The sequence below is a fragment of the Pan paniscus genome, chromosome 22, assembly GCF_029289425.2.
Source record: "Pan paniscus chromosome 22, NHGRI_mPanPan1-v2.0_pri, whole genome shotgun sequence".
In the NCBI taxonomy this organism is placed as follows: domain Eukaryota; kingdom Metazoa; phylum Chordata; class Mammalia; order Primates; family Hominidae; genus Pan; species Pan paniscus.
The window spans coordinates 29,946,467-29,967,469 of NC_073271.2; the positions used below are offsets into that span (position 1 = coordinate 29,946,467).

Genomic DNA, 21,003 nt, shown 5'->3' on the forward strand with positions numbered 1-21,003 from the left:
AAGAAAGAAATTTGCCCTGCCATGATTTGCACCTGATATTCAGGGATCACTCTCAAAATGTGAGCCATAAAGAAGAAGGCTGTGTCGCTGGGAATGAGAATCTGCAGCAACAACATAGAAATAAGCCCCTGCCGGGCTCCCAGTGGTTTCTGAGAAAAATGGGCTTCTCTTTCTACTGTACTTGGCAGCTGGAAAAGCTATTGAGTCCTTTAGTCACTTCAAAGTAGCACTTTAGCCATTGAGTGCTACTGTGCTGGGGTGGGTGGTGAATGAGGCCCCACCCTTGGCCTCAGGGCATTCTGGGTAATTATGGGAGGGGTGTGACAGAAGGTGCCAGGAGTGGGCAAGGAGCGGACTTCGTGGAGGGAAGTTGGTAAGTAAGTTTCACAGGATGACAAGGGAGTCTGCAGCCCACTGAGGGCTCGAGGATCAGCCAGGCCGTTAAATGCCGTGTCTGCCTGGTAGCTCTGGGAACGGGCGATTCAGGGAGCCTTACTCGTTGAGTAGAAATCCAGCTCAATACATTGGTTTTGATGTGTTCATCTGTGAACCTGGGAGGCGCCTGCATCTTCTTGGCCTTTTCTCCTGCTGACTCTTAACAGTGCACTGCCGTGTTTGATCTTGTTTTTCAGAAATTGCCCAGGTTATTGCCTCATACACCGCCACCGGCCCCGAGCAGCTCACTCTCGCCCCTGGTCAGCTGATTTTGATCCGAAAAAAGAACCCAGGTGGATGGTGGGAAGGAGAGCTGCAAGTCAGTGTCTTTTTTGTTTATTTACAATTCTCCATCCAAGTTTCAATACACAAAATCTCAAAGGGACGCTATTTTATTGTAAAGTACAAACCACCCCTCACCGCCTAAATTCTATATTTGGATAGTGAGAGATGCCAAATTTTCTGTGTTTGTTTAGTTCCTAAGTTTCAGACAGCCGGTAACAGATTTCTGAGAGCTAGGAGCTCATACGAAAACATATCTTTCCCATTCCCGAATTCAGATAGAGTCGGCATAGTGAGAACTCGTATGACGAGGGATGCCTGCATATCCTTATGTGCCTTGGCATTAGAGAGTGGAGCTTTTCATCAGTGGTATTAGAAGGTGTGGCACAAGAGTGGATATCTTTGCATTCAAAGCCACATCCATACATCACAGTATTTTTAGTTCCCGTGTGTGTGTGCACACGTGTGTGTGTGTATTGTTAATCATATCATCTTGTTACACATTTTACCATTCCAGATACTTCCTATAAGTCTCATTTCCAGAGACAAAGATGCTTTAAAAAGATTACTGTTACGCAATTCTCATGGTAAAACTTCTTAGAATCATCGGTAGATGCCAAATCTGCAGGAAAATTTTCAGTAGGAGCAGAAAATGTGCATGGTCTTGAAGTGACCCCCACAGATCGCTCATGATCTGCAGGGGAAAACACAATAATTATAGAGTGGGGAACTAGGACAAGACCTGAATGAGGTGATCAGAATGATGAGCAGTGGGGAGACCAGAGGACATCGTGTGTGTACAGCTGTGCCGGGAGGGAGGAGGGAGGGAGTGACTGGTCTTCAAAACCGTCAGGATCATAAAAGACAAAACCTGTCGAAAGGGGACTAAAGAGGCGTGAGGACTGGCTGCAGTATCTAGACTCAGTGCAGTATCTAGACCCTGTGTGAAAGAAAACCACGCTGTCAAGGACATTATTGGGATAATGGACAAAATTGGGTTGTGGACACTACATTAGACAAAATTACTGTACCAGTGTAAAATTTACAGAAAGCAATAACTGTACTGTGGTTATATAAGAGAATATTCTTATTTTTAGGAGATACATGTTGAAGTATTTAGGGGTAGAGTTAAGATGTAAGCAACTTGCAATCAGATGATTCAAAAAAAGAACTTGCAGAGAAGAGGGTGGGGAGGGAGGGAGAACGCGCACAAATGAGGGAGCAGCTGCTGCCAAGTGTTGACAGTAGGTGAATTCGGGTAAAGGGCCTATGGGTGTTCTGTGTGCTTTTCTTATTCTTGCCACTTTTCCGTGAGTTTGAAATCATTTCTAAATAAAAAGTTGCCTTTAAAAAGTTACTACTATAGCAGTTACTTGAGAGGTAAGCCAGCTGACTTTTCATACAGAAAGTGTGTCTCCCTCCCCGCATCCTCCCCCATCCAAAGTGAAGATCAGCCTCAGACTGCCAGGCGGGCACCTGGCCACCTGCTTCATAGCTTAGTGAAGGACAGGGCTTGCGCCCTGGCTTGCCCACATGGGGCCTGTGGAAGGACTGAATTTTCCAGCAGCCGTCCGTCTCTCTGGCGTTTGTTGAACGTGGGCCTCTGCATAACACAGGGGGGCCTCAGTAAGGCTTGAACGGATATAGGAAGGAATGGTTTCTGGAATGCTTTGTGAGGAAGGGGCCCATGGGAACCCTTTGGTGGCTATTAGTGGGCCTGTAGACTGACTTACCCAATCTGCTGGTATTTGTCTGCCCACGAGCAGGACGGTATGGAACTACGTAAGTTTGAGGGAGAAGAGGGAGGCAGGAAACCTTTGCCATGCAGTGGGCTAGCCACGGAAGACAGACCCTCAGGTGCTCCTGAGGAATGGAGGTTGGAACAGCAGGAGCAGGAAGGAAGAAGGCCTTGCTGGGGAAGGCCTCGGGTCTCACACAGTCCCGTCTACCACTCTGTGGAGGTGAGCCTGAGGCCAGGACAGGAAGAGCCACACTGGAGAGCTGAATATATAAGAAACGCATCTTGGCCAGAATAGAAGGCACAACCTGGAGTGTAACTAAAGATGAAACTTTCCCTGGAGAGTTTGCTGGTGGACACCCATAAATGTCCAGATACTACTCACTGGTTAAGGAATCTGACCTCTGGAGGCCTGGAAATCCACTCCTTTTTGTCAGCATGCCTTCTCCTGTGCTGGGGAGGGAGAGGCCTCCTTAGACCCTCAGGTCCCTGCTTAGAGTTGTGCTGTGTCACCCATTGGCCCTGCCAGCATCATGCCCCTGTCCTGTTCTGCAGACGTGGGAGACTCCCATCGCCTTTCCTCCTCGCCTGCCAGGGGAAGGCTTCCTGCGGGGCCCCTCTGCCAGGTGCAGCCTCACATCTTACCGCTGAGCAATGACGTCTCCACTCCAGCCTCTTTGAAACACCAGCACCCCCTGCTCTCCTGCCTTGCTGCCTTTGTTCATGACATTTCTCACCAGCGGCCAACCAGCTCCAACCTCTCCACTTCCGCAACAGCTGGCAAATCCCACTTCTGGAAGCTCTCTGTGACCATCCCAACCAGAAGCACCGTGTCCCTCCCCTGAGCTCCAGCGCTGGCCCCGTGCCGGCACCACTCTTTAGTATTTTATATTACTTTGCTTTCTGTGCACATTTCTTACTTCCGCATGTAGCTGACTAGCCCCTTGGAGGCAGCAGCCGTATTTTTCAGTCCCCACACCTCTAGCACTGTACTTAAATGAGTGTTTGAGTGGTTCTTAGGATTCTCAATAAAGTGGCTGAGTTGCCATGACCCAGGAGAGCTCCTGGCGCTGTCACCAGAGTGACTCTCAGCGTGGATCCACAAATGAGGAAACACCAGTGAGTTCTGTGCTGTGCTGCAGAGGTGTGGGGAAGAGTGGTGTCCTTGTGAGCAGAATGGTGGTATACTCGGTAGATAAACGTGGAAATTTGTAACCAGATGGCTTCAGTCATCGGCAGGTTCACTGTGAACATAAAAGCTTTAGTCCTTGAGCCAAGGGGATGGAATCTATCAAACCTCAAGGAAAGGGAAACCTGCTGTGTTCTGAAAATGACCTAGAGGTATCCCTCTTGATAAACTGGCAGGTGGGAGGACAGAGGTAATGTGGTGGAAGTTTTCTTTTCTTTTAGTTTTATTTCCTTATTTTGGGAATAGGTAATTATAGTCACATGGTTTAAAATTCAAAAGTTACAAGGGGATATAAATGTCTCCCTCCCACCTTGTCCCCAGAGGTGGCTGTTTCGATCAGAGCCTTGTTTCTAGACGTGTGTGTGTGTATGTGTACGCATGTGTGTGTATGCACAAGTAGTTTTGGGTTCTCTTTTCTTGGTGGTGTACAGAAGGGTAGTCAAAGCCCGACTCATGATCCCTAACTCGAGTCTTTTAATGGGATTGTGTCCTAACTGCAAAACCCGCCTCACCAACTTTGTTATAAACTCCCCGGGTTTATAGGGACAGTCATCTACTGTCCCTTCCTAACAGCATGGTGCAGAAACACTCCATAAATGAGTCTTGTGTTGAATCAGATTGAATTAAGTGAGAAAGGAGTGGCGGTGAAAAATGTGGCTTTAGTCATCACATGGGCCTACGGGTTTGTGAAAATAACATCGAGTCTCCTTGTGTTCTGTGTGTACTGCATGTATGTCATCTTGCATCTAAGGATGTATATTACCCATAAAGGAGCATGCAGACACATGAGTGCATCTTGGCTTGCCACTAACTGCCTGTGGCCTTGGGGCTGTCACTCAACTTTTCATCTGGAAATTGAGAATAATAATACTATTATCCTTCTGGAATTGTGTGCATAAATGCACAGGGCCTGGCTCATAAAAAGTACTCAGTGAGGGCCGGGCGCGGTGGTGCACGCCTGTAATCCCAGCACTTTGGGAGGCCGAGGGGTGCAGATTACGAGGTCAAGAGATCGAGACCATCCTGGCTAACACGGTGAAACCCTGTCTCTACTAAAAATACAAAAACAAAATTAGCCGGGCATGGTGGCGGGGTGCCTGTAGTCCCAGCTACTCAGGAGGCTGAGGCAGGAGAATGGCCTGAACCTGGGAGGTGGAGCTTGCAGTGAGCCGAGATCGTGCCACTGCACTCCAGCCTGGGTGACAGAGCGAGACTCCGTCTCAAAAAAAAAAAAAAAAAGAAGTACTCAGTGTGTATTGGTGGCCATTATTATTATTATTATTATTATTATTCCTAAAACCCATATACAGTGTTGGCATTAACCATAATGTCTACATTACCTGAAATTAACAGCTGAGTGCTAGCATTACATGAGTAGAATTTCCTGTCCCAGGCAATCCATGGTATATCTTAATTTTGTGATCCACACAGTCTAGCCCAAGCAAAAACATTCTGGGCTTTGCTGACCAGTGATTGTCACAATTTGAATTTTAGCTATGGTGTTTTACTTTTGTGACATAGTAATCCATAGATTTTACCATTAATGTCATTTGTTTTTCAGTTATATGTAAGCTTTACATGAGTGCTCTGTTATAAAGTGAGCTGTATTGTAAAAGATGCGCCTTTAAAAATGTTTGATGTAATTATTTTCTTACTAGGCACGTGGGAAAAAGCGCCAGATAGGCTGGTTCCCAGCTAATTATGTAAAGCTTCTAAGCCCTGGGACGAGCAAAATCACTCCAACAGAGCCACCTAAGTCAACAGCATTAGCGGCAGGTAAGGAGTTTCGCATCTCTAACTGGAAGATGGTCTGCATGCCACTTGAGTTTTCCCACTTGATTTTCTCATTAAATATCTTAGGTTGTTTTTCACATGTGCTTTAAAGCACTTCCTGTACTTGCTGGGACTGACACCCAACTAATGTGATATGGAATATGTCTTTCAAAAGGACCAGATATCTAAGTGGCTTTTCTGTGCTGGATACAACAGAACCCTTGTTGGAATGCTCTTCTTGCAGGAGTCATGAATGCTGTGGCATTAAGGCCACATTTTCCTCTTGATTTCCTTCCAGCCATTTAAATTGGGGTTTAGGCTAGGGGGTGAGGTGACAGAAAGGGACACCCAAAAATAAACGGCTGGGGTCTCAGTAGGTCATGAGATGGAGCTGGGGGCCACGGGGGTTGGGGGGCTATAATGTGGTGTTCACTGAAGACCAAAATAGCTCCCCTGTGACATTCACTGTGGGCAGAGGGGGCTTCGCTGGGCAGGCAGGATGTTGTACTCACTTTCCTGGAGGACTGGAAAAGAACAGAGCACAGCAGTTGGCCCAGTTGGCTATTTTCTGATTGAAGGGACCAAATGAGACGCTTCAGCAAGATCTGAGAGAGGTGAGGTCAGGGGGAGCAGATTTCTGCTTTAGGTCTTTAAGCCATCATTCTTGGTTGGCTTTTGTGGAAAGTGTAGAATTTTTGTTCCAATACCTTGTGGTTAAATATCTATGCTGTATGTACCCAGTGAGATAAGATTAAAAACTGGCAGCCTTCTCAAGAAATTAAAGGATGGGCAAACTTTGTGATGAGCCGCAGTCCCCACTGGGCCTCTTTGCTTGAGCTGTGGCCTCGTGTAGGCTGAGGAATGTGGTTCCCGCAGGGTTTGCTGTCCCCTGGAGAGATATGTCAGTATCCCTCCACTTCCATGTACAGCCCCTTCCTCAGGCCCGCTGAAATCAGTTGCTGAAGTGATTGAATTAGCTGGAGAATTTAAAAAGCCTAAACCTATTTATTAATAGGTTGGTTAAGAAAGATTCATAGGGACTGTGACCTGTTGGTGCAGACTCATCTGAAGTAGAAGTGCCAAAGAATGAGAACAATTTTACCTCCTATAAGCTTGAGAGAAAATGAGAAAAGAAAAATTGTTCTTGAGGGTGGAGATTTCTTTCAAGACAACATTTTGAGACGCAAAGATACAGCAGCAGAAAAATCTTTTGAAACACTGATTTTAGGCCTGGCATGGTGGCTCACGCCTGTAATCCCAGCACTTTAGGAGGCCGAGGCGGGTGGATCTCTTGAGGCCAGGAGTTCGAGACCAGCCTGGCCAACATGGTGAAACCCCGTCTCTACTAAAAATAGAAAAATTAGCCAGGTGTAGTGGTGCATGCCTGTAATCCCAGCTACTCAAGAGGCTGAGGTAGGAGAATCGGTTGAACCCTGGAGGTGGAGGTTGCAGAGAGCTGAGATCATGCCACTGCACTCCAGCGTGGGCAACAGAGCGAGGCTCTGCCTCAAATAAATAAATAATAAATAAATAAATCACTGGTTTTAGTTTTCCATAAGATTTGGAATTCTTGGAGGTCAAATGATGATTACCTTCCACTTTAAACCAAAAAGGAAAAATGATAGTAAAGTCCCCATGATACATAGCTGTCCGGTGCAGCAGAAGATAGGATGGGGTTGGGCTGGTCTTTCCGGAGTCAGCAGTAGGAAGGAGTTCCGCTGCACTCAAAACGAAAGCCCTCGATTAGCACTGTACATTTTCTGCTGACAAGTAAACATGAAAAAGAGGACGATATCATAAAAACTAAAGACTTAGTGTGAAAATTTTGCTGTCGTCTTAGTTTTTAATTCTTCATCTTCCTTTACGCCCACACTGTAAAAAGCCCAATAGAACAGTTCCACCTACTGTCACCCTCTTCTGAAAGGACAGAAATAGTAGCTGGGAATGTTGAATGGCTGCGCGGTACCCGTTGTGCATTCTCCGGCGGGTGTGCAGCCGCTCACCCAGCCCTGTCTCCTGCAGTGTGCCAGGTGATTGGGATGTACGACTACACCGCGCAGAATGACGATGAGCTGGCCTTCAACAAGGGCCAGATCATCAACGTCCTCAACAAGGAGGACCCTGACTGGTGGAAAGGAGAAGTCAATGGACAAGTGGGGCTCTTCCCATCCAATTATGTGAAGCTGACCACAGACATGGACCCAAGCCAGCAATGTAAGTGCCCTGGTGGCTCTGTCGCCTCGCCTCTCTGGTATCTTCCCGTAAAACATGCAGCATTGCTCTGATTCTGCTGAGCTTTGTTTGCAGAACTTAAAGCTAGACCATTGCTGCATTCGCAATCGTCTCTTTGAAGACCTTCTGTAATGCAAGAGTTTATCTCATGGGGTTTTATTTTTCTTTAATTTTCATTCCTTCTGTAGCATGTCCCCTCCCTCCCCTCCCTCCTTTTTCCTTTTTTTTTTCTTTTTTAAATCATTTTGGCACCATGCTGTTTACATGCCTGACTCATTTTCCTAGCTTGAATTTTGCTCATTGTTTTGTTTTGCTTATGTGTTGTTTTCCTCCTTTTTCTAGGAATCATATGTTGTCCATCCCCCCCTCAGGCTTGAAAGTCCTCAAAGAGACCCACTATCCCATATCACTGCCCAGAGGGATGATGGGAGATGCAGCCTTGATCATGTGACTTCCAGCATGATCACCTACTGCCTTCTGAGTAGAAGAACTCACTGCAGAGCAGTTTACCTCATTTTACCTTAGTTGCATGTGATCGCAATGTTTGAGTTATTACTTGCAGAGATAGGAGCAAAAATTACAAAAACACACAGGGTAGTGGGTCCTTTTGTGGCTTTCCTAGTTACTCAAATTGACTTTCCCCCACCTTTGCACAGGTGCTTTCAATAGTTTTAAAATTATTTTTAAATATATATTTTAGCTTTTTAATAAAATAAATAAATGATTTCTTTGCTATTTTGGTTTTGCAAAAAGACCCACTATCAAGGAATGCTGCATGTGCTATTAAAAATTGTTCCAAATGTCCATAAATCTGAGACTTGATGTATTTTTTCATTTTGTCCAGTGTTACCAACTAAATTGTGCAGTTTGGGGCTTTTCCCCCTTACCATAGAAGTGCAGAGGAGTTCAGTATCTCTGTTTTAAAGACGTATAGAATGAGCCCAATTAAAGCGAAGGTGTTTGTGCTTGTTTGTGTGTATCAGCTGTACCTTGTTGAGCATGTAATACATCCTGTACATAAGAAATTAGTTCTTTCCATGGCAAAGCTATTACCTTGTACGATGCTCTAATCATATTGCATTTAATTTTATTTTGCACAGTGACCTTGTAGCCACATGAGAAAGCACTCTGTGTTTTTGTTCGGTCTCAGATTTATCTGGTTGAGTTGGTGTTTTGTTTCGGGTTTTTAATTTTGCGTGTTTGCATAGCATAAAATCAGTAGACAACACCGTTGAGGTCGTTACGATCAACGATATCCACAATCTCTTTTTAGTCTCTGTTACATGAAGTTTTATTCCGATTACTTTTCATGGAATGACCTATTTTGAACAAGTAATTTTCTTGACAAGAAAGAATGTATAGAAGTCTCCCTGCAATTAATTTCCAATGTTTACATTTTTTAACTAGACTGTGGAATTTCTACAGATTAATATGAAATGGAGCTCATGGTCCGTTTGTGTGTTAGATATGCTGTAGCTGAAGCCCTGTTTGTCTTTTAAACACTAGTTGGAAGCTCTCAATAAAAATGCCTGCTGCTCACAGCACAGAAAATGGGGCAGGGGGAGCCTCAAGCACAATCTAGCTGTCCTCCTAAAGACTCTGTAATGCTCACTCCCCTCGCGTTCTCCCGGCGCTGTCGGGAGGCTGTGCTGGTGGTCGTGTAGAGGTCCTTCTCCTTTCACATGGTGCAGAGAGCGAGGACCTCTCCTCCTCGTTCAGTTGCGCTTCAGTATTTTCACGGATATGAATGTAAAATATATAAATATATAAACCTGCGGCTTTAACAACTGTAATACAACCTTTTGAATTAGTTCCGTGTATAGATAATTAAATTCTTCATACAAAAGTTAGATGGAAATGTCTCTGTGTTCTTGATGTTGGAACCTGGCAGTGGTGGTGAGGAACCAAGCAGACTAGATGTCAGCAATGGGCCTGCTGCCCGCGTGTCAACCATAACCTGTGCTCTTTGAAATACAGACATTATCAGAGGCTCGCCGAGTCTTTGTTGAACAGCCCTCCCTCTCCCCGTGCTCTCCACCCTCCCTGATCAATATGCAAATGATCATTCCTTATAATACCAGTTTCAAAACATAGAACTCTACCACCCAGTTTAGCAGTTCAGTCTCACCGGGCTTTTGATATAAGTTGTCGACACATTGAGGGTGTGTGATTTGGCTCAGGGTACAAACCATTTGTCCAAAAGATGTATCGTAATAAGGTACTGGTGAACACCCCCAAAAATATGTGGGTAAAGACAGAAACTTGCACATGCCCCATGTTGTCTGGGATCGGCTTCTGCCTGGCACACTTTGCAGAAATAAACCAGCGTCCACATTGATGCCACTGTTTGCTACAATGACCACATGCTTGATTCCATCCTCATGAGCTTCACTTATTGGACCTCTCCTGCCATTCAGTGGAAAAGTGGTTTCCTTCCTCAATTCAGCAGATATTTGGTGGGGGGGGGATGTCTACCATGAGTTGGGTGCCCCGTTGGCTTCTGGGAGGAGTGTGGTACTCCGTGGAAACAGAGTCCCTGTCTTCATGGAGTTCATATTTTAATGGAAGGAACAAACAGAAAACCAAACTCCTGCAATCCATATAAATATGCACAGTATGTGTGTGACAAGGTGACAAGTTCTGCACTAGAAGTTTGGATATGAGGCACCACTGAGCAGACTGGCAGGGCCAGGGGAGGGTGGCTGCAGGGCAAGGATCAGAGAACCTTCAGGGGGTGGGGTGGGGAGTGCCATTTGAGCTGAGACCTGAAGAGTAAGGAGGAGCCAGATGGAGTGGGGGAAGAGGTGTGGCTATTGTAGATGGAGCTGTCAGGACAAGCAACGGCCCAGAGGTGGGTGGGGAGATCCTTCTCACTGTCCCCCAGGCCACCCCCATGTGGAGCAGTGGTTGAGTCTGCAAGTCCCATCTCTTCCCCAGGATCCCTTCAGCTGTGTAAGCCAGTGTTGCTTCTCCAGTCTTGAGTTTGGCTGGAAGGGATGCAGTTGTCAAGGTGGGTACTACTCCATAACACTCTACCTAATTCACTCCAGATGCCCCACGCCCTCACTGTAGGCCGTATCCCCAGGCTTGCCTCCAGCTTTGTGAAGTTGACATGGGTTGTTCCCCAGGAAGCTGTGCTTTCCCCTACAAATCATTGAGTTTGCATTTGGTTGTATCCATTGGACCCCATGATTCTCAGCCAGCGGGAGTGCTGCTGGTGTCTCATGGTTAGAGTCAGGGATGCTGCTCCTCATCTTGCAGTGCACAGGACAGTCCCCCGCAACAAAGAATGATCTAGCCCCAGATGTCACCAGAGCTGAGGTTGAGAAGCACAGGTCTCACCCCACTGGCCACTGTGGTTAATGTTCACCTGGTTATTCACCACCAGAAAGGCTGCCCTGGTAACTCCTGTTGAATAAATTTAATCACCTAAGCTCATGTCGTGTATCTGCAGCATCAAAAGTATCTCAGAACCTTGGTTTTATATTTCAAAATCTTATTCTTGTTTATTATCCCCCATACTCTGCACTTTGGTACTAGATTAAACTACTTCAGTCATATTCACAAGAGGATCTGGTTAACAGAAAATTGAGTACAAGGGAAAGAAAGCATCTTTCTTCTAATAAATTAGTGAAGGGATACTAGGTATCTCCTATGGCCTCAGAGTTTAAAGGTGTCAGGTTTTAGTTTGTTTGTTCTTTAGCTATTTGTTTTTTGTTTTTTAATTTTTTTTTGAGACAGTCTTACTCTGTCACCCAGGCTGGAGTGCAGTGTTGTGATCTCGGCTCACTGCAACCTCCACCTCCCGGATACAGGCGATTCTCCTGCCTCAGCCTCCTGAGTAGCTGGGATTACAGGCATGCACCACCACGTCTGGCTGCATTTTGTATTTTTGGTAGAGACAGGGTTTCACCATGTTGGCCAGGCTGGTCTCCAACTCCTGACCTCAAGTGATCCACCTGCCTCAGCCTCCCAAAGCACTGGGATTACAGGTGTGAGCCACTGTGCCTGGCTTACTTTTTGTATTTTTAGTAGAGATGGGGTTTCACCATGTTGGCCAGGCTGGTCTTGAACTCCTGACTTCAGGTGATCCACCCACCTCGGCCTCCCAAAGTGCTGAGATTACAGGCGTGAGCCACTGTGCCCAGTCTGTTTTGTTTTGTTTTTTAAACTGATGATTAAATCATTTAATTTCATATTGGTCTGTGTAAATATATTTGCAAGTGAACTTTGGGTACAGTTTTGCTCCAGTAGCATTAGACAAGATGAGTCCAAATGAGATTGTCTTCATTGTGCACTTACGAATCACTCTCCTCTGGCCGGCTGCCTCCACACTGCAGAGCAGGGCCTGCAGAGTTGGGCAGCCATGGTGGTTGAGTTCCCCAAGTGGCCCAGGCCTCAAACTGCCTCTGCATAAAAGGGTGTCTGGGAGAAGCCGATCTAAAGCAGTAACTCGGCCCTATGTTAAGTCACAAAATATCTAACCATTACATGCATGGTAGAAACTGGTATCTGCCCTGTTTCTGGAAAGGAATCTGGGCAGACCCAGGCCGCAAATAGTAACGACTGGGTTATCTATGCTTTCAGCGATGCCATCAGAAGAAATAGTAACACTAGCTTAGGAAAACCCTCTAAATATTAGGTTTAACCATATGAAATTGTCAATTCTTACCTATAAAAACAGCAATCTATAATTCAACCTAGTACAATATATCATCACCTGGCACATGGTAGGTTAGGTTAAAAAAAATGCCTATTGAATGAGTGAATGAAATCAACCGGTGACTATAGAAAACACCAGTCTCAGCTTTTGACACAGACCACATCACCCTCAGAGAGGAGACCATGCTGTCTCTCCAGTTTCCTTTTCCTTTAGATGTGAGCTTCCCAAAAGCAACAGTGGCCTTGGAAGGGGCTGCTCCTGGAGTCTCTCGCTCATTCGGTCTAAGAAGGAGGCTGAGGACCAGGGACCGTTGTCTGAGCCAAGTCTCCACTCCAGCACAGGGCGGGGGCAACACCCCACCCAGGTAACATTGAGCAACGGGCACAGCAAATCGCAGTCCTGCTTCATTAATCCTGTTCATTCTCTTTAGTTCCAAAAATACCCAAGAGAATTTTTATGGAAATGACATTGGATGCCAATGGTCCCAAAAATGCAAGGAAAAATAGCTCCTTCTTTGAAATGTCTGGTATTCGGGGTCTGGTAGGATAGGGAGACGTAGTGAAGTCCAAGATCACAGTAGCCTTACTGTGAATGTTTCGCTTCAGCCAGAGTTCTCTTGGGCACTTTTTTTTTTTTTTGAGACGGTTCACCCAGGTTGGAGTGCAGTGGTGCAATCTCGGCTCACTGCAAGCTCCGCCTCAGCCTCCCCAGTAGCTGGGACTACAGGTGCCCGCCACCATGCCTCGCTAATTTTTTTGTACTAGAGATGGGGTTTCACTATGTTAGCCAGGATGGTCTCGATCTCCTGACCTTGTGATCAGCCTGCCTCGGCCTCCCAAAGTGCTGGGATTACAGGCGTGAGCCACCGTGCCCGGCCACTCTTGGGCACTTCTTTAAGAAAACCCCACATAGGAAAAACCAGGCTTCCAGCGTGTCTCCTGATGTCTAGTTAGCTATTCCATTTCAGAGGGTTCCATAGCCTCTCAGAAAGAATCTATTCTTTAAATTAAAAGCTCCCCAGGCATTTTTAAGTTGTATGACCTGATTCTCAAAAATGTTTTGTTTATAAAAAATGAGCATCAGCTATAAGATATATATAGTGTCCGTGCAGCTTAATGTTGGGCATACCACCTCTTAGAAGCTACCAGCTACCATGCTGTTGTTTTATGATGTCAACTGTGTGTGTGTGTGTGTGTGTGTGTGTGTGTGACAGGCAGTGAGCAGCAACTTTCAGGTGACTTAACTGCCTACATCTGTAGCTTGGTGACAGTAGGTCAAACGGTGAGTTCAGGGTACAGCCAGAAGGCAGATAAATACCGCTGTATAGAAGATTCTGGCAGAGGCTGGTAGCTGCTATTTCCACATCTGCTTGGCACGTCGCTTCTGAGTGATGTTGCAAGCCTCAAAAGAGATGTTCCTTATTTTGACTCAGACTATCATGTCTTTAAAAGCTGAACAGTTCCTTCTCTTGATGCAGTTTCTCTGAACTCTGACCCAGGAGAGGGGAGAACACTTTTGATCTGCCAGTTTTCATCAAGGATGCTGTTTCCCTCAGTGAGAGGATGAAACCCCTGACGCCCCTGCTTTCCCCTCCCATTTCCTATGCTGTCCTGTCCCCTTCTGATACCTGTCCCCACACACTCATGCACGCTGATCCACTGCGTTGCTTCCCAGGCCCCACCCAGAAAGTGAGGAAAGGCCTGGGCTGCGGTGGAGCGCAGGATGTTCTCTGCGGATTATTCAGTGAAGTCGAGATCTTAGAGAACATTGAGCATAAGGCCTGCACCTATACAGCTGAGGGCACTGAGGGTCTCGGGAAACACAGTGATGTTCTCAAGTCAGCTTTTCAAACTCTGACAAGTCCTCGTTCTAGGTGTACCATTTGATGCACAGATATATGGACATGTGTGTCCACAGCCCCAGAGCTCCTGCCTCCACAGAACTGGTGGCTGCATCTTTGGAAAGATCGGGAAGGGGCCCCTCTTCCCTCATGTGATTCCCTCACTGGTGGGGTTGCCATGGGAGTTTGGAGCCATTGGTAAGGATTCCAACACATTATCAACGCACAAGCTTCATGCTGACCCGCCCCAGCCCTTTGTCCTCTCCTCCACTGGGCGAGTTTGCCAGACGCTCAGGCTTACTTAAGACACCCTCAGTCTGAGCCAAATGTAAGAACATGTGCTGCTGTAGCTTCTCAATTTTCATTCCTGGCCTCCAGAAAAACATGGTGCTGTATATAACAACACGGCTTCTCTGCAAGTTCAGCCTAATATTTTACTCCATTTCTCTCATCATTTTGGAACATTCTATTTCCCTGTAGACCACCTGCCTATAGGAAGATAGTGATTCAGACGGGGCATCCACATAACTGCATCTGGGGACCTTATAGAGGCTAAGGAGCAATCCAGGATGGTGGCTCAGAGCACGGGTTCAAATCCCAGCTCTGCTACTTACTAGTGGTGTGATCTTGGGCAAGTTATGTAACCTCTTTGTGCTTCAGTTTCCTCATTTACATATGGAGAGATAATGATGACATCTAGCAGAAAATAAGCAGAGAATAATAGCTTTGTTGCTGTTGTTTTTATTGGAGAGAAAAGGCATTTGTGCCTGGTCAGTGAGCATCATGGAATCCAATCAAGTGGCTTCTTTCATTAAACCAAAACAGCAGGTAGGTTGTGTGCATTTTTAAGACCTTTTAGAAAGTATGCTTTTATAGATTAGGAATTTCAGAGAGAAAAGATTGGACAGCTTCCCTAAAAACTTTGAGCTGTCTTATTGCAAGATTTGCCCCACCAATCGGTGCACGAACCCTGGCCCCCTTCCTGATAGCAGGAGGCCCACCGGTGGAAGCAAGCAGCTTTTTAAACGCCTTCGCTGCACTCCTGCAATGTGCAGAGACCTCTGGACCAAAGACCAGAGCCTACTCAGCAGACTCTTGGTTGATGTGGACAAGCTGCCTGTGTTTCACACGGTCGACGGTGGGGAGGCCACCAGGGAAAATGGAATGTGCAGGGCTTTTAAATGTCACGTCTGGACTGTGTTGGCAGGCCCATGCAGCGCTCCACAATAAACCTGTCACAAATGCATTGAGTCACTGGGTCCTTTATTTCTCATCACGGCATTCTGTGGCCTTGTGTTCTCTTGCCAGCAAAGAATGGAACGTTCAGCCCCCTAGACATGCCGGCTGCTGGATTTTTTAAGCAATCATCCAGCTTAGATAAGGGGCGTGGGCTGCTGGGGGATGCTGCCCCAAAGCGCTGTCTCCAGAGCAGCTGCCCCAGGCATGCTTAATTCCCTCCCTGCCCACTATGTGCACCCCCAAGATGCCTCTCAATATCCAGACCTTCAGTTCCACTCTGTTTGTTAGGCCCCCAGGAGAGCGAGCCTGCAGTCCGCCCCAGCAGAGGGGACCAGGCCAGGGATGCCTCTTTCCTCTCTGGAGCGTTACCTTGGAGTCCTGAGGCCCCGTGACAAGACCCCACACGGCCGAATCCTCAGTAACAGCCCTCCACTGACTTGGTATCCAGTGGGATTCCTCCCTCCATCCCATTCTCTAGGGGCAGAAGCCCATCTGCCCGTCCTGTCCGCCTCCCCTTCCATCCTGCATCCTGTCTTCTCCTCTCCCCGCCTCCTGCTGTGTGGCCCATGAGCCCAGGAGGGACCCAGTCTACTCTGTTTACCTCTCCCGCTGCCCACTGAGAGTCATGGCTGAGGTACATGGAACCGACCTGGTCATAGGGCCGTGCTCAGCAGAACACAAGCAGAGGAGATGCCTAGCACTTTCAGGAGCAGGTGACAAGCAGCAGAGAAATGAGTGGGGGTTCCAGCTAGTGAAGGATGGGGTGGCACAGAGCATGACTGGGGTCCAGGGATCCAGCCGAGAGGATGGCCTGAGAAAGCTCTCTGAAGAGGGGGTGGAGACCTGGCTGCGGGGGAGGCACGTCCAAAGATCAAGGGGGAGGAGCTTTCTCGGCCCAAGGGACAGCAAGTGCAAAGGCCAGGGCTGAAGGAGCTGCTCCTGCCCCTCGCAGAAGGATGACTGAGTCTTCGACCTGGTCTCTCTGCACCCACTCTCTCCTTCCAGCTTCCCCCCATGCTGCAGGCAGAGAGCTATTCTAAAAACATCACTTCTTATGCTTAAAATCATCCAGGGGATTCCCGGTCCTCCGAGATGAAAGACCCGAATCTACTTGGTCTGCAAACCCTGCCTGATCTGCCCCCTTCTCCAGCCCTCTCACCTTCCCTCTCCTCATTTATTCCTATTTGTGCTGAATTTTAGCACGGCTCAGTCGTCACCTCCTCGAGGAAGCCTTCCCTAACCCATGCATTCTTCTGTGCTTGCAGAGGGGAAACTGGGCTGACTGGTTACGGAGCTGCTCTATAGGAGCCTGCTCAGTGTTCTTTCTTCTGCCACCTTTGAGTCACCGTGATGACCCGTCACGAAGGTCCAGGCTTTTGTTGCCCCCATGGCTTTCCAAATGACCCTGTTGAAAACATCCCCTTTGACCCCCCAAACCACTTTATGGAAAGGTCCATCTTCATCATGGGAGTCCCTCCTCAGAGAGAGCCAGAACCCACATCTGGTGCCCACTGTGGCATCGTGGGCCCACGTTAGCAGGAAGGGATGGGGGTGCAGGCAGGCAGTGTGGGCAAGGAGCCTCCCCCAGCCTTAAAGACTGCATGACTCAACCCCCCTTGTCTACCTCCCGGGGATCTTGTGTGCCCACATGTCCAATAGGGAAGTGGTGCTTGGGTCCAGGGACTTCCTTCATCATCTAGCCTCACTCTGCTGTCCAGTCTCACCCAACCAGAACCTTCCCTCCATCATGTCAGCCTCCACCACCACCCCAGAATTCTTGAGTCTCATTTAAGCCACTGGTACGCCCCAGCTGCAAATGCCTTTGCCCCACCTCCCCTGCCTTTCCTGCCCACCTGCCTTCACCTCTCCTGATTTCGCTGCCACCTCTCCTGCTCCATTAACTTGTAACAACTCAGCTCTTTTCTGAATTCCTTATCACACAGAAAGATGACTAGATAGAAAGGCTGATACAGAAATACATAGATACTCTTACCTCCCCAGTTAGACTGTGAGCTCCGTGGAGGCAGGGCCCAAATCTTGTGGTTTGTTACATCCCCATTAAGACCTCCATGGTAACAACACTAATGAACAGCGATGGTACCTTGCCTTGTGTAGTTGTCTTATTGCAGGGCACCCTGCCTCCCTGCTGATTACAAACCAGAGGGCAGGGCCTACCTCCCACACATGCATATCCCCGTGGCGCCTCACGCTTGCCAGTTGCTCAGGAAGTGCTGTGGCAGACAGTCCTGGGCTGCCCTTCTACCTGCCTGTTGTTCCACAGGCTTGGTCCTTCCTCCCCAGCTAGGCTGTGAGGGGCAGGACATGTCACAGTGTTCATTCTCCACGCTGCCTGTAGCCTGGAACCCAACACAAAACCTGTGCTTGAGTTTCCCTCCCCAGGAGGAAAGGAAATGGTAAACGAGGCACCATCGTTTACAAAATAAATTCTCATGAAAAGACCCCAAAACAGGAAGTGAGCTTATGAAGCATAAGGATTGTTCTTCATCGTTCTTATAACCACCTTCAGTACTGTCTATGTATGTATTTGGTTTTCTGTCTCCCCTACCAAAATGGAAGCCCCACAAAAGTAGGGGCCCCTGCGGATCTATGCAGCCGCTGTGAATGAGCAGGAAATGTCATGGCTCAGGTTGCCTCTTGGGTTCCTATGGGATCAGTTTGTTAAGTTAGGAGAGACCGACCCCAGGGAGCAGGCTATGGGTGCTTAGACCCTTCTGAAGAAAGTTCCATTGAGATGAGAAGTCCACCTGCCCCTCTGGACAGCTCAGAGCTGGTCTGGCCTCCAGAGCTTCCTGTGGGCTGGGGCTGTCCAGGAACCGGTCAGCCAAGGGTCATTTTCAGAGAAGGCCTGGCTGCCTTGGCCTAGACTGGCCACTGCCATCCCCCACCAGTCCCCACCAGCCCTGCACTCCAAGGACAAGCACAACCTCTCAGCCTGATCTTGCAGGCATCTGCTGAGAGAGAAAAGCGTAAGGACCACCCTCAGGCCTGCCCTTTGAAAAGCTGGTGGTTTCCTCCTGATTCCATTTCCTGACATATCACCAGCATAGGTTTTATTCTTGATAGGGAAGGTCACCGTACATCGCTGGGATCTGCTGTTCCATTCATAAGATGAGGGCGTTGAGCAGAGAGAGTAGCCTTTGAAGCCATAGCCCAGGCCTGGGGGTCAGTGGTGGCAGCGTGGCCTGAGGTGCAGCTTCAGGGGGCCCGAAGAGTGGAGTGTCAGATGGTCTCTGGGCTCAGAGAGATGGCGTTCTGTGGTTACAGCCATTGAGCTTCTTGGACAATGGCTTGAGTGACCTGCCATGGGCTGGATTCAGCTCAGCAGTTGTGGCAGCTCTCATGATCCCTGGGCCTGGACGGATCAGTTTCCAAATCCCACCCCCTTTTCGCGCCAGGTATCTTGATTTCCAGGCCATCTTTCCTCTGATCTCTTGGCTGTACGTGGGAACCACACGGGAGCTTTGCCGATAACAGATGCCTGGACCCCACTCCAGCCAGTCCGGTTTAGTTGGTCTGGGGTACAGCAGGGGCACTGGGATTTTTAAAAACTCCTTGTGTGACCCCAGTGTGTGGCCAAACTCCAGGGCCACAGCCCCGTCCATGCCACACACAGCTGCCGCACTGATCCCCTGAAACCCAGCCAAGACCTTCCCAGCTCCGCAGCCAGCGCCTCCTCGACTGGACTTCCTCACCTGTTAGGGCTGAACTGTGTCCCTCAGATTCACACGTTGAAGCCCAGGACATCAGAATATGACTTCGTTTGGAGACAAATTCTTTAAAGAGGTGATGAAGTGAACACGAGGCTGTTAGGGTGAGCCCTAATTCCATCTGATGGGTGCTCTTAATAAGAGGGGGAAATGTGGACACACAGATGCTGGAGATGTGCATGCACAGAGGAAAGACCCTGCCGAGGAGAGAGGCCTCAGGAGGAACCAGCCCTGTTGTCACCTTGATGTTGGACTTTGTATCTTTAGAACCATGAGGAAGTATATGTTGTTTAAGCGGCTGGGTCTGTGGCCTTTGTTATGGCCGCCTGAGCAGATTAGCGCACCAGCGAGGAGGAAGAGGCCTCCGGGGAAGAGCATGAGCTCTAGGGTCAGACTCCCTCTGCCATTTATCAACTGATTTACCCTCCCTGTGCCTCAGTTTCCCTGTCTGTTCAGTGGGGGATAACAACAGTATAGCTACCGCATAGGATTCCTGGTGAGGATTCAGTGAGTTTGCACATGTGCAGCACCCGTCATTGTGAGCTCCGAGTGGCGTTCCACGTGAACGCCCATGACTCGCCATCACGCAGAGACTGCTTCCCTCCTCTGCACCTGCCCCCAGGGCTCCACGCCCCCGACTCCAACTTCTATTTACTCCCATTCTTCCTCCCTCCATTTGAATCCCTCACCACTGCCGGCCCCCTCACACCGATACTAGCCTGCTGAAGCCCAGCTCAAACTCCTCCTCCCCTGCTAAATATTTTCAAATCCTTCTCATCAAAACAACAGGCCCCCTTGAATTAGACCTAGTATTTGGCCGGGTGTGGTGGCTCACGCCTGTAATCCCAGCACTTTGGGAGGCCGAGGCGGGCGGATCACCTGAAGTCAGGAGTTAGAGACCAGCCCGGCCAACATGGTGAAACCCCGTCTCTATTAAAAATACAAATATTAGCTGGGCGTGGTGGCATGTGCTTGTAGTTCCAGCTACTCGGGAGGCTGAGGCAGGAGAATCACTTGAACTCAGGAGGCGGAGGTTGCTGTGAGCTGAGATTGCACCACTGCACTCCAGCCTGGGCAACAGAGCAAGACTCTGTCTAAATAACAAAAACAAGAACAACAACAACAAAAAAACCCTAGTATTTGGCTGGGCACAGTGGCTCATGCCTGTAATCCCAACACTTTGGGAGGCTGAGGCGGGCGGATCACCTGAAGTCAGGAGTTAGAGGCCAGCCCGGCCAACATGGTGAAACCCCGTCTCTATTAAAAATACAAATATTAGCTGGGCGTGGTGGCGCATGCCTGTAATCCCAGCTACTCGGGAGGCTGAGGCACGAGAATTGCTTGATCCTGGGAGGTGGAAACTGCAGTGAGCCAAGATCACACCATTGCACTCTAGCCTGGGCAACAGAGCAAGACTCTGTCTCCAAAAAAAAAAAAAAAAAAAAAAAAGACCTAGTATTTGATACCACAACAGAGCAACTACAATAGTAATTTAATTGTACATTTAAAAATAACTAAAACAGTGTAATTGGATTGTTTGTAACACAAAGGATAAATGCTTGAGGGGACGGATACCCCATTCTTATGATGTGATTATTACACATTGCATTCCTGTACCAAAATAGCTCAGGTGCGCCATAAATATATACACCTACAATGTACCCACAAAACTTAAAACAAAAACCAACAGGCTCCTCCTTCATATTCCAATAAAAATGCATTTGTACTTTCATTATAACATGATGCCAGTCTGCCTTTGTACCCAAAAAACTTATTAACAGGAGCTACTCATACTACAGGAGAGGGCACACTGAGAGCAGGAAGTCAGGGGTGGGACATAGAAGGGGCCTGGAATGAGCTGAAGTATACCTACCACAGAGGATG

General features: G+C 48.0%; 1 protein-coding gene across 9 annotated transcripts in view; it reads left to right on the forward strand.

The window, feature by feature from the left end:
* ITSN1 (intersectin 1) overlaps positions 1-21,003 on the forward strand; it is a 257,613-nt gene that overhangs the window by 186,739 nt on the left and 49,871 nt on the right. For 5 of the 9 annotated variants that reach the window (XM_034947835.3, XM_034947836.3, XM_008977693.5 and 2 more), the window contains 3 exons: positions 633-754; positions 5,303-5,420; positions 7,440-7,631. In XM_034947835.3, the coding sequence (XP_034803726.3) occupies positions 633-754; positions 5,303-5,420; positions 7,440-7,631 (432 nt within the window). Of the gene's footprint in view, positions 1-632; positions 755-5,302; positions 5,421-7,439; positions 7,632-7,991; positions 9,500-21,003 lie in introns of those variants that run through there. The other 4 variants (XM_034947838.3, XM_034947840.3, XM_034947839.3 and 1 more) reach the window with 1 other exon arrangement.